We start from the raw sequence: 14,004 nt of genomic DNA, 5'->3' as shown, positions 1-14,004 counted from the left end.
CAGTAATCACACCAATCTTTAAACATGGAAACAGAAAAGATAGTAACAACTATAGAGGTATCTCTTTAGTCAGCGTTGTGGGTAAAATCTTCTCAGGTATTGTTGAAAGGAAAGTGCGAGTATTAGTTGAGGACCAATTGGATGAAAATCAGTGTGGGTTTAGGCCTCTTAGAGGTTGTCAGGAGCAGATCTTTAGCTTACGGCAAATAATGGAGAAGTGTTATGAGTGGAACAGGGAATTGTATCTATGCTTTATAGATCTAGAAAAGGCATATGACCGGGTTCCTAGGAGGAAGTTATTGTCTGTTCTACAAGATTATGGAATAGGAGGCAAACTTTTGCAAGCAATTAAAGGTCTTTACACGGATAGTCAGGCAGCAGTTACAGTTGGCGGTAAATTGAGTTCATGGTTCAGAGTAGTTTCAGGGGTAAGACAAGGCTGCAACCTGTCTCCACTGTTGTTCATATTATTTATGGATCATATGTTGAAAACAATAGACTGGCTAGGTGAAATTAAGATATGTGAACACAAAATAAGCAGTATTGCATATGCGGATGACTTAGTTGTGGTGGCAGATTCGATTGAAAGTTTGCACAGTAATATTTCAGAGCTAGATCAGAAATGTAAGGACTATGGTATGAAGATTAGCATCTCCAAAACGAAAGTAATGTCAGTGGGAAGGAAATATAAACGGATTGAGTGCCAAATAGGAGGAACAAAGTTAGAACAGGTGGACGGTTTCAAGTACTTAGGATGCATATTCTCACAGTATGGCAACATAGTGAAAGAACTGGAAGCGAGGTGTAGCAAAGCTAATGCAGTGAGCGCTCAGCTACGATCTACTCTCTTCTGCAAGAAGGAAGTCAGTACCAAGACTAAGTTATCTGTGCACCGTTCAATCTTCCGACCAACTTTGTTGTATGGGAGCGAAAGCTGGGTGGATTCAGATAACCTTATCAACAAGGTTGAGGTTACAGATATGAAAGTAGCTAGGATGATTGCAGGTACTAGTAGATGGGAACAATGGCAGGAGGTTGTCCACAATGAGGAAATCAAAGAAAAACTGGGAATGAACTCTATAGATGTAGCAGTCAGGGCGAACAGGCTTAGATGGTGGGGTCATGTTACACGCATGGGAGAAGCAAGGTTACCCAAGAGACTCATGGATTCAGCAGTAGAGGGTAGGAGGAGTCGGGGCAGACCGAGGAGAAGGTACCTGGATTCGGTTAAGAATGATTTTGAAGTAATAGGTTTAACATCAGAAGAGGCACCAATGTTAGTACTGAATAGGGGATCATGGAGGAACTGTAGAAGGGGGGCTATGCTCCAGACTGAACGCTGAAAGGCATAATCAGTCTTAAATGATGATGATGATAGTTACCACTTTTATGCAGTGTCTCTTTGCATCACTTCTTCTTTATATTTTTTACCTCTACTGGGCAGAAACATAATTTTTTATTTACAATATATATATATATATATATATATATATATATATATATATATAATCTCCACATTCTTTCATATTCCGTTTATAATAACTGTTCTTCAGTTTCATCCAGGTACAATTTTCGTCATATGTGTTAAACTTCCTTTAACTATGTGGCCACTGTATATTCCTTATCATCGTTACAACATGCCTTTCCCTGGGCACTAAACTTTAGTGCTCATCATCAAAATTGTTACCGATTTCATGCTTAATGTCACTTTCAGGATTTACATTACACCCACTAGTTGCATTAACTGACATACTGAAGCAGATTCTACGACACTGTCCATAAATAACAAAAAGTATCGTCAAAAACCTCCTCTTTTACTTTAGCATCTACTCCTTCTTTCTGTTAAGGCGCGTTATTTTGTGAAGCACTTACACTGAATAAGAGTTCTTCCTCTATTAGCGTATTTACAAAATCTTCATCACTTCTTCAAGAAGAATATAATAATTCCAATCCCAAAGAAAGCAGGTGTTGACAGACGTGAAAATTACCGAACTATCAGCTTAATAAGTCACAGCTGCAAAATACTAACACGAATTCTTTACAGACGAATGGAAAAACTAGTAGAAGCCAACCTCGGGGAAGATCAGTTTGGATTCCGTAGAAACACTGGAACACGTGAGGCAATACTTGCCTTACGACTTATCTTAGAAGAAAGATTAAGGAAAGGCAAACCTATGTTTCTAGCATTTGTAGACTTAGAGAAAGCTTTTGACAATGTTGACTGGAATACTCTCTTTCAAATTCTAAAGGTGGCAGGGGTAAAATACAGGGAACGAAAGGCTGTTTACAATTTGTACAGAAACCAGATGGCAGTTATAAGAGTCGAGGGACATGAAAGGGAAGCAGTGGTTGGGAAGGGAGTAAGACAGGGTTGTAGCCTCTCCCCGATGTTGTTCAATCTGTATATTGAGCAAGCAGTAGAGGAAACAAAAGAAAAATTCGGAGTAGGTATTAAAATTCATGGAGAAGAAATAAAAACTTTGAGGTTCGCCGATGACATTGTAATTCTGTCAGAGACAGCAAAGGACTTGGAAGAGCAGTTGAATGGAATGGACAGTGTCTTGAAAGGAGGATATAAGATGAACATCAACAAAAGCAAAACAAGGATAATGGAATGTAGTCTAATTAAGTCGGGTGATGCTGAGGGAATTAGATTAGGAAATGAGGCACTTAAAGTAGTAAAGGAGTTTTGCTATTTGGGGAGCAAAATAACTGATGATGGTCGAAGTAGAGAGGATATAAAATGTAGGCTGGCAATGGCAAGGAAAGCGTTTCTGAAGAAGAGAAATTTGTTAACATCCAGTATTGATTTAAGTGTCAGGAAGTCATTTCTGAATGTATTTGTATGGAGTGTAGCCACGTATGGAAGTGAAACATGGACGATAAATAGTTTGGACAAGAAGAGAATAGAAGCTTTCGAAATGTGGTGCTACAGAAGAATGCTGAAGATTAGATGGGTAGATCACATAACTAATGAGGAAGTATTGAATAGGATTGGGGAGAAGACAAGTTTGTGGCGCAACTTGACCAGAAGAAGGGATCGGTTGGTGGGATATGTTCTGAGGCATCAAGGGATCACCAATTTAGTATTGGAGGGCAGCGTGGAGGGTAAAAATCGTAGAGGGAGACCAAGAGATGAATACACTAAGCAGATTCAGAAGGATGTAGGCTGCAGTAGGTACTGGGAGATGAAGAAGCTTGCACAGGATAGAGTAGCATGGAGAGCTGCATCAAACCAGTCTCAGGACTGAAGACCACAACAACAACAACATCACTTTGCATGTTACTCAGTGTTCCAGCACACACAGCCACACACAAATGTAGAAAACTTACCTTTCGTTGAACGCTGCAGCCTTGGCGTGCTGAAATTGGGAGTCCGACCTCCTGCGTCTGCCGTCCCAGTTTCAGGGTCCCCGCTCGTCGTGTAAGTTGGCAGCGCTGCCCTGCCGTACCGCTGCTCGTTGATACCGCTGTGACGCCGTCTGCTGCTTCGATGCACGATTGTGGCTGTTCAACATCTTTTTCTTTCTTGTACGTCTCTCCGGCAACTCTTACAGGTTCCATTCAAAATTCCGCACATACCGATTTACTTAATTTTTCATCATCGTTCACTGTACGGTCTTTCACAAAATTTCTCTCAACCTCGGATTCATCGTACTTTTTACTACGGCTTTTTAACTGTTTTCCCGGCACAGATGCACCATGTGAGGCGGCGCGGTTTCCTTTCATCCTTTGCCTGCAGCTACCTACGAGACTCAGAGGGCCATAGACACGGGTTCCCAGGTAGATGCCGTGTTTCTTGACTTCCGCAAGGCGTTCGATACAGTTCCCCACAGTCGTTTAATGAACAAAGTAAGAGCATATGGACTATCAGACCAACTGAGTGATTGGATTGAAGAGTTCCTAGATATCAGAACGCAGCATGTCATTCTCAATGGAGAGAAGTCTTCCGAAGTAAGAGTGATTTCAGGTGTGCCGCAGGGGAGTGTCGTAGGACCGTTGCTATTCACACTATATATAAATGACCTTGTGGATAACATCGGAAGCTCACTGAGGCTTTTTGCGGATGATGCTGTGGTATATCGAGAGGTTGTAACAATGGAAAATTTTACTGAAATGCAGGAGGATCTGCAACGAATTGACGCATGGTGCGGGAAATGGCAGTTGAATCTCAACGTAGACAAGTGTAATGTGCTGCGAATACATAAAAAGAAAGATCCTCTATCATTTAGCTACAATACTGCAGGTCAGCAACTGGATGCAGTTAATTCCATAAATTATCTGAGAGTAGGCATTAGGAGTGATTTAAAATGGAATGATCATATAAAGTTGATCGTCGGTAAAGCAGATGCCAGACTGAGATTCATTGGAAGAATCCTAAGGAAATGCAATCCGAAAACAAAGGAAGTAGGTTACAGTACACTTGTTCGCCCACTGCTTGAATACTGCTCAGCAGTGTGGGATCCGTACCAGGTAGGGTTGATAGAAGAGGTAGAGAAGATCCAACGGAGAGCAGCGCGCTTCGTTACAGGATCATTTAGTAATCGCGAAAGCGTTACGGAGATGATAGATAAACTCCAGTGGAAGACTCTGCAGGAGAGACGCTCAGTAGCTCGGTACGGGCTTTTGTTGAAGTTTCGAGAACATACCTTCACCGAGAAGTCAAGCAGTATATTGCTCCCTCCTACGCATATCTCGCGAAGAGGCCATGAGGACAAAACCAGAGAGATTAGAGCCCACACAGAGGCATACCGACAATCCTTCTTTCAACGAACAATACGAGACTGGAATAGAGGGGAGAACCGATAGAGGCACTCAAGGTACCCTCCGCCACACACCGTCAGGTGGCTTGCGGAGTGTGGATGTAGATGTAGATGTAGAACTCGCTGCAGCAGGTTTCCGGTTGGAAATTCGAGCAGAAACCTGCCGAACTGCAACTCGCACCAGGCTGCATACGACGTAACTATTCCAAGAATCGGGAAAAGGTTTTTTAATTTCGAATGAAAGGTGGAAATACCGGCAAAACTTCGGTATATTCAGAACATTGATAATACACACATTCACTGCCGAACCCGTGCTAATCCTAACACAGTCATGCACAAACTCTTTCATTCACGCTAGCAAGTGTTTCCCGAAATCTGAACAGCTATAGAACACAGATTGTTCTTAAATGAAATTGCTGACCGTTCCAAGTTTCCAAGTGTTTATCAAACCGTTATCTCACCAAAAACAGCACGAGGCACCGTTGAAAACTAATAAATTTAATAAGCGAACAACAGTGCACGAACAGCTTTGTCAGTACTTAGCTTTAGAACCGCCATAGTCGGAGATGCACGGGGCGAAATGCACAGTGCTGGGACTTCGATGAACGACTAAGCTAGGGTGTCCATTCGTCCCGTTTTCCCCGGGACAGTCCCGTTTTTTACCAAAATGTCCCGCTGTCCCGAAAGTTATTTTGGGGACGCTCAAATGTCCCTTTTTTTATGATTCCGCTTGGCTAGAGTATTTTACGTTACTCGTTGTTTGACTAGCTATTAACTGCGCAATTATTTAGCGCTAGGAGGCGTGTGATGACTTTCAGCATACCCCAAACACGTACCGAACTGTCAAAAATCGCAAGTAATTTTAAATATTAAAGAATGGTGTTTACCATTTCTCATACCTTTTAAGGCATTTGATTGGGTTAATACTGAAAAGGAGCAGCTACAGAGAAATAATATTCAGGACTGTTGTGTATTTGTTAAAAGTATTGTACCAAATTTTCCTGTCGATGAAGACGAACTGTTCGATGAATTTTCGTGTGCACAGAACCTCATAAAAAGTGAAGAAGGAGACAAAGAAAGTGTTAGTGCAACGTGGTGTAAAATATTTGCTTATTTCAAAAGTAAAAACATTAACATGAAAAACATGATTGATTTGGTGGAGTTTTGTCTGGCAATTCCTGGGTCAAATGCTGCTATGGAACGTGTGTTTTCGTTAGTGAACTCTTCGTGGTCAGATGAAAAAAAAAAAAAAAAACAGAATGAAAGTTTAAACAGTGAGGGCCTTGCTCATTGTCAAAACACACTTTCATGGTGTATCGTGTACCGACTCTTATGATACAATTTCAAACGAAAATGCACTTCTTGATAAAGTACATAAAAGTGAAAAGTACGGTGATAGTGTGGCAGAATAATTGAAAAAAGTGATTTGGGATCATCTGAGTGCACGTTGTAACGGTAAACTTGTATGTGTATTAAATTTAGTCAATACAATATTGAAGTCCCGTTTTTTTCCTTCATTGTCCCACGTTTTTCTCTAATTTATTTTAAATGTCCCCTTTTTCAATGAAAATGAAATGGACACCCTAGACTAAGCACACTCAGGAATAACAGGCCACTCGATCAGTAACACAAAAATAAAGATTGAGATGAATGAAAATCCACTAATAAATTACTTTTACAGCAAACATTCACACCAATAATCTTTAAAATAAGTATCTGAAGTTGTTATTTTTCTTTAACTAATTTGTGCCTGATTTTATTCTGAGAAGGTCAGTAATGAACGTAAATACCGTAAATGTAAATGTGATTCAAAAAGTACTTGAAGTGAAGTGAAGCGCAGCTGAACAGCAAGAAACTCTTTAGCGCGCAATCCCCGCAACAATAGTATTAGAGAATCTTTGAGTATGGACTCTAAAAAAAAAAAAAGACAATCGATTTATTAATAAAAAAGAGGACTATTGATCTGTATCTTGTGGAAAGAGGACGTGTTGCTAGGCCGTCGCTCAGAACGTATTGTTACATTTACTGAAAATTGATATTTTAGTGATAAAACCGAGTGAAGTATGTGTAAGAATTGCCAAACATTTATGTATACAAATTTTCTGGAAGTGAAGAATAGAAATATCTTGTTTTTGGAAAAGGAGGTGAACTTCATTGTCGTCGCCGTCTATCAATCGACAGAATTGTAAGTGTACAAAGTTCACTAAAATACAGGAAAAGAAATGCATTCTCTATAGTTTTCATTCAGTAAGTAACAACCTCTCATAATTTCTTAATTACAGTAATTGGATTATGTTCTTGTACAACAGTATGGTGCTGAACTCCACTGACTAATTTTGATGTAGCAGGACGTGTAGTTTGAAGGACGTTTGTGTGCCAAGCAGTCTCCTTTTCTCACAAAAAGCAGATTGATGTTTGATCTTACTTACTTACAACAGTGGTCCCTTAGGTATAAAAAGCTACGAAAACTTGGGCTCAAAGCTATCCGCAATACGGCCAAGTAACTAACAGAGTCATATTTTAAACCATAAAGAATAATAACTTCCTCCAAATTGCAATACGTCACCAACTGGTGTAGAAGCTGATCATTCAAAGAGGCAGCAACCAAAATTCAGGTACCAGTTACGACTTAAAGTAAAAATCTCAATCAAAAATCAATTTCTCTCTCTCCATACGCATATATAAATATTGATATTATTATTAAAAAAAGTCATTTTACAAAGCCGAAAACTATAAAATATTGGCGAGCGATTTGAACAGCAGGCCAGCGCACCAAAATATTTTCACGTTGTCGAACCTAGTTCTGGTGTAACATAACAGACAGTTTCGGTTACAACACAAAATTGACATTATCTTTGTCTTTTCATTCCGGTTATTCACCACGCCTCAATCCTGCGCGACCAGAGCTACATTTTACACCTCAAATTTTCCAGTCTGTACTCTCAACCTATCCCTGATGATCGGGAAGTCTGGCATTAATATTCACTACTCATCATGACAAACATGGGAAATGTTACAAAAGCAAATGACTGAAACAGTACCTGCAAGAACTGGAATCAGCTGTGTTTTAAGCTGCAACTGTTACATAGTACAGGAGGAGTAGAGAGTTTTGACCTGATTATAACAATTTACAACAGAATAACCGTTGACATAATAATTTACATTTGATGCCGTTACATAGGTTAGTGTTACTAGTTTTTTTTTTAAGACCACTTACGTTAGTAAACCTCAACGTGTGCTCCCTTGGTAGCTCGGAGAATGTCGAGGCCGTATTCAAGTTCCCCAAAAAATGGTTCAAATGGCTCTGAGCACTATGGGACTTAACACCTGAGGTCATCAGTCCCCTAGAACTTAGAACTACTTAAACCTAACTAACCTAAGTACATCATACACATCAATGCCCGAGGCAGGATTCGAACCTGCGGCCGAAGCAGTCGCGCGGTTCCAGATTGAAGCGCCTAGAACCCCTCGGCCACCGCGGCCGGCTTCAAGATCCCGCCAGGTGTTTCGTAACATATCTTCTGTCACAGTACCCACAGGAGCTTGTATCCTAGCCTTCAGTTCGTCGTCGTCAGCAACTGGTGTGACGAAGTCTCCGTCCTTGATATGGCCCCCAAAAAAAGTCAAGGGGCGTAATGTCTGGACAGCGTGGTTACCGGGGTGTTGGACCGTTCTTTCCAATACACCGATCCGGACATTACTCCTCTCCCCAGACATTACGCCCCTTGGCTTTTTCTGGGGCTATAATATAGATTTCAGTGGTAACTCAGTCTGTATCTTTCCCTTGGGCTGACATTGAACTATTGAATATACACTCCCGGAAATTGAAATAAGAACACCGTGAATTCATTGTCCCAGGAAGGGGAAACTTTATTGACACATTCCTGGGGTCAGATACATCACATGATCACACTGACAGAACCACAGGCACATAGACACAGGCAACAGAGCATGCACAATGTCGGCACTAGTACAGTGTATATCCACCTTTCGCAGCAATGCAGGCTGCTATTCTCCCATGGAGACGATCGTAGAGATGCTGGAGGTAGTCCTGTGGAACGGCTTGCCATGCCATTTCCACCTGGCGCCTCAGTTGGACCAGCGTTCGTGCTGGACGTGCAGACCGCGTGAGACGACGCTTCATCCAGTCCCAAACATGCTCAATGGGGGACAGATCCGGAGATCTTGCTGGCCAGGGTAGTTGACTTACACCTTCTAGAGCACGTTGGGTGGCACGGAATACATGCGGACGTGCATTGTCCTGTTGGAACAGCAAGTTCCCTTGCCGGTCTAGGAATGGTAGAACGATGGGTTCGATGACGGTTTGGATGTACCGTGCACTATTCAGTGTCCCCTCGACGATCACCAGTGGTGTACGGCCAGTGTAGGAGATCGCTCCCCACACCATGATGCCGGGTGTTGGCAGTCGTATGCAGTCCTGATTGTGGCGCTCACCTGCACGGCGCCAAACACGCATACGACCATCATTGGCACCAAGGCAGAAGCGACTCTCATCGCTGAAGACGACACGTCTCCATTCGTCCCTCCATTCACGCCTGTCGCGACACCACTGGAGGCGGGCTGCACGATGTTGGGGCGTGAGCGGAAGACGGGCTAACGGTGTGCGGGACCGTAGCCCAGCTTCATGGAGACGGTTGCGAATGGTCCTCGCCGATACCCCAGGAGCAACAGTGTCCCTAATTTGCTGGGAAGTGGCGGTGCGGTCCCCTACGGCACTGCGTAGGATCCTACGGTCTTGGCGTGCATCCGTGCGTCGCTGCGGTCCGGTCCCAGGTCGACGGGCACGTGCACCTTCCGCCGACCACTGGCGACAACATCGATGTACTGTGGAGACCTCACGCCCCACGTGTTGAGCAATTCGGCGGTACGTCCACCCGGCCTCCCGCATGCCCACTATACGCCCTCGCTCAAAGTCCGTCAGCTGCGCATATGGTTCACGTCCACGCTGTCGCGGCATGCTATCAGTGTTAAAGACTGCGATGGAGCTCCGTATGCCACGGCAAACTGGCTGACACTGACGGCGGCGGTGCACAAATGCTGCGCAGCTAGCGCCATTCGACGGCCAACACCGCGGTTCCTGTGTGTCCGCTGTGCCGTGCATGTGATCATTGCTTGTACAGCCCTCTCGCAGTGTCCGGAGCAAGTATGGTGGGTCTGACACACCGGTGTCAATGTGTTCTTTTTTCCATTTCCAGGAGTGTATCTTCTTCCATTGCGAAAGTTTTTGAAATAGATAGGGCAGCTCTGGAACTTGAAATAATATTATTAAAAAATTATTTGTTTCTCGAAAGTGTTGGAGAACCCAAAACATGTTGGCCTCTAATTCCTCAGGAGAAATATCCCATTTTTCTTGATGTTGCTCTCGCCAGCCGGGGTGGCCGAGCGGTTCTAGGGGCTACAGTCTGGAACCGCGCGACCGCTGCGGTCGCAGGTTCGACTCCTGCCTCGGACATGTATGTGTGTGATGTCCTTGGGTTATTTAGGTTTAAGTAGTTCTAAGTTCTAGGGGACTGATGACCTCAGAAGTTAAGTCCCATAGTGCTCAGAGTCATTTTTAGTGTTGCTCTTAGAATAAAGGGCCTTGTTTGCTGCCACCTACCTGTGTGAATCACTGTTTTCAAATATGAACTTTATAAATAATAGAAACAGAACAAGGTTGACTGATGAACATCTGGACTCGTGTATTCGACTAAGTGTAACAAGTTTACACCAAATACCGAGGAAATTATTGACAAAACTGCTACTCAGATTTCACATTAAATTTAAAATAATTCTTGTGTTATTGGTATGAGAATATATTTGAGAATATTATGAAATAAAATTATTATGTTTCGAATAAGTAGTGAAGATTTAAAACTCTTATTTTAAATAGTTATTTTACAGTACTGGTATCCAAAAATTAAAAATGTAGCAACTGAATTTTTAAAAGTTGGTCACTTTGATATGTTGGTAAGGAATGGTAGATCGTGAAGGCTTTGTGGTTGCCTAGCCTTGGGCTATATCAGGGACAGAGTCCTCGGCACACCAGCTGCTGACGTCGACGAACTGAAGGCTAGGATACAAGCTGCTGTGGGTACTGTGACAGAACACATGTTACGAAACACCTGGCGACAACTGGAATAACGCCTCGACATTCTCCGAGCTACCAAGGGAGCACACGTTGAGGTTTACTAACGTAAGTGGTCTTAAAAAAACTACACTACTGGCCATTAAAATTGCTACACCAAAAAGAAATGCAGATGATAAACGACTATTCATTGGACAAATATTTTATACTAGAACTGACATGTGATTACATTTTCACGCAATTTGGGTGGATAGATCCTGAGAAATCTGTACCCAGAACAACCACCTCTGGCCGTAATAACGGCCTCGATACGCCTGGGCATTCAGTCAAACAGAGCTTGGATGGCGAGTACAGGTACAGCTGCCCATGCCACTTCAACACGATACCACAGTTCATCAAGAGTAGTGACTGGCGTATTGTGACGAGCCAGTTGCTCGACCACCACTGACCAGACGTTTTCAATTGGTGAGAGATCTGGAGAATGTGCTGGCCAAGGCAGCAGTCGAACATTTTCTGTATCCAGAAAGGCCCGTACAGGACCTGCAACATACGGTCGTGCATTATCCTGCTGAAATGTTGGGTTTCGCGGGGATCGAATGAAGGGTAGAGCCACGGGTCGTAACACATCTGAAATGTAACGTCCACTGTTCAAAGTGCCGTCAATGCGAACAAGAGGTGACCGAGACGTGTAACCAATGGCACCCCATACCATCACGCCGGGTGATACGCCAGTATGGCGATGACGAATACACGCTCTCAATGTGCGCTCCCCCCGATGTCGCCAAACACGGATGCGACCATCACGATGCTGTAAACACAACCTGGATTCAGCCGAAAAATGACGTTTTGCCATTCGCGCACCCAGGTTCGTCGTCCAGTACACCATCGCAGGCGCTCCTGTCTGTGATGCAGCGTCAAGGGTAACCGCAGCCGTGGTCTCCGAGCTGATAGTCCGTGCTGCTGCAAACGTCGTCGAACTGTTCGTGCAGATGGTTGTTGTCTTGCAAACGTCCCCATCTGTTGACTCACGGATCGAGACGTGGCTGCACGATCCGTTACAGCCATGCGGATAAGATGCCTGTCATCTCGACTGCTAGTGATACGAGGCCGTTGGGATCCAGCACGGCGTTCCGTATTACCCTCCTGAATTCACCGATTCCATATTCTGCTAACAGTCATTGGATCTCCACCAACGCGTACAGCAATGTCGCGATACGATAAACCGCAATCGCGATAGACTAAAATCTGACCTTTATCAAAGTCGGAAACGTGATGGTACGCATTTCTCCTCCTTACACGAGGCATCACAACAACGTTTCACCAGGCAACGCCGGTCAACTGCTGTTTGTGTATGAGAAACCGGTTGGAAACTTTTTTCATGTTAACACGTTGTAGGTGTCGCCACAGGCGCCAGCCTTGTGTGAATGCTCTCAAAAGGTAATCATTTGCATATCACAGAATCTTCTTCCTGTCGGTTAAATTTCGCGTCTGTAGCACGTCACCTTCGTGGTGTAGCAATTTTAATGGCCAGTAGTGTACTAACACTAACCTATGCAACGGCATCAAATGTAACTTATTATTGGGGCAAGACTTTGTGCTCACCCTGTACATCCACTCAACAGCGAAGGCTCAGCTCACGAACTTAGGTTCAAAATGGTTCAAATGGCTCCGAGCACTATGGGACTTAACATCTGAGGTCATCAGTCCCCTAGGACTTAGAACTACTTAAACCGAACTGACCTAAAGACACCACACACATCCATGCCCGAGGCAGGATTCGAACCTGCGACCCTAGCGGTCGCTCGGCTCCAGACTGTAGCGCCTAGAAGCGCTCGGCCACTGCGGCCGGCACACGAACTTAGGTATTGCCGCTTGAGACAACGTTACTCTTTGAACGCCACGCACAGCTGGCCTCCCGGCTGCTGTTCGCACTCACTTGACGGTGCAGTGTGCGGCCGTCAGGACTGAGTGCTCGGAGATGAGCGAGCCGCCGCACAGCACCACTCCGTCCCCCAGGACGAGCGCCTGGTGCGGGAACTGCCCGACGAGTGCGCGCGCGCCGTTCACGATTCTCGCCCCGCCCAGTGGCCTCCACCTGCCTGAAACAATACGTCACGTTGTGAGACCGTCCTGCTCAGGTCTCCGCTCTCTTCAAATCAGTCTGAGCCGGCCGGTGTGGCCGTGCAGTTCTAGGCGCTACAGTCTGGAACCGAGCCACCGCTACGGTCGCAGGTTCGAATCCTGCCTCGGGCATGGATGTGTGTGACGCCCTTAGGTTAGTTAGGAGTAAGTCGTTCTAACTTCTAGGGGACTGATGACCTTAGATGTTAAGTCCCATAGTGCTCAGAGCCATTCCAACCATTTGAAATCAGTCTGAGGTCGGTTGAATGCACTCGATTTGTATATGGTCGACTGCTTCAAATGGATGCCGTTTGTCGGTAGTCACCTATTCTAATTATTTCATTTTACACATCTGGTTCCGTAGGACCAAATTGAGGAGCAAATGTGCAAGGTCATGGAACGTGTCAGTACATGGAGTTACAACATAAAAGCCGGCCGGAGTGGCCGTGCGGTTCTAGGCGCTACAGTCTGGAACCGAGCCACCGCTACGGTCGCAGGTTCGAATCCTGCCTCGGGCATATATGTGTGTGACGTCCTTAGGTTAGTTAGGTGTAAGTCGTTCTAACTTCTAGGGGACTGATGACCTTAGATGTTAAGTCTCATAGTGCTCAGAGCCATTCGAGCCATTTGAAATCAGTCTGAGGTCGGTTGAATGCACTCGATTTGTGTATGGTCGACTGCTTCAAATGGATGCCGTTTGTCGGTAGTAACCTATTCTAATTACTTTATTTTACACATCTGGTTCCGTAGGACCAAACTGAGGAGCAAATGTCCAAGCTCATGGAACGTGTCAGTACATGGAGTTACAACATAAAAGCCGGCCGGAGTGGCCGTGCGTTCTAGGAGCTACAGTCTGGAACCGAGCCACCGCTACGGTCGCAGGTTCGAATCCTGCCTCGGGCATGGATGTGTGTGACGTCCTTAGGTTAGTTAGGTGTAAGTAGTTCTAAGTTCTAGGGGACTGATGACCTTAGATGTTAAGTCCCATAGTGCTCAGAGCCATTCGAACCATTTGAAATCAGTCTGAGGTCG

At 44.5% G+C, this 14,004-nt stretch overlaps 1 protein-coding gene across 1 annotated transcript in view; it reads right to left on the bottom strand.

Moving 5' to 3' along the window:
- The window catches only part of LOC126426560 (collagenase-like), a 137,831-nt gene that overhangs the window by 106,495 nt on the left and 17,332 nt on the right, over positions 1-14,004 (bottom strand). The window contains exon 2 of the mRNA XM_050088459.1: positions 12,788-12,950. Coding sequence (XP_049944416.1) covers positions 12,788-12,950 — 163 coding nt within the window. The remainder of the gene's footprint in view (positions 1-12,787; positions 12,951-14,004) is intronic.

The sequence above is a fragment of the Schistocerca serialis genome, chromosome 11 (assembly GCF_023864345.2).
Source record: "Schistocerca serialis cubense isolate TAMUIC-IGC-003099 chromosome 11, iqSchSeri2.2, whole genome shotgun sequence".
Taxonomy (NCBI): Eukaryota; Metazoa; Arthropoda; class Insecta; order Orthoptera; family Acrididae; genus Schistocerca; species Schistocerca serialis.
Note: the sequence above shows the minus strand (reverse complement) of the source record. Positions and strands in the feature narration are given on the sequence as shown.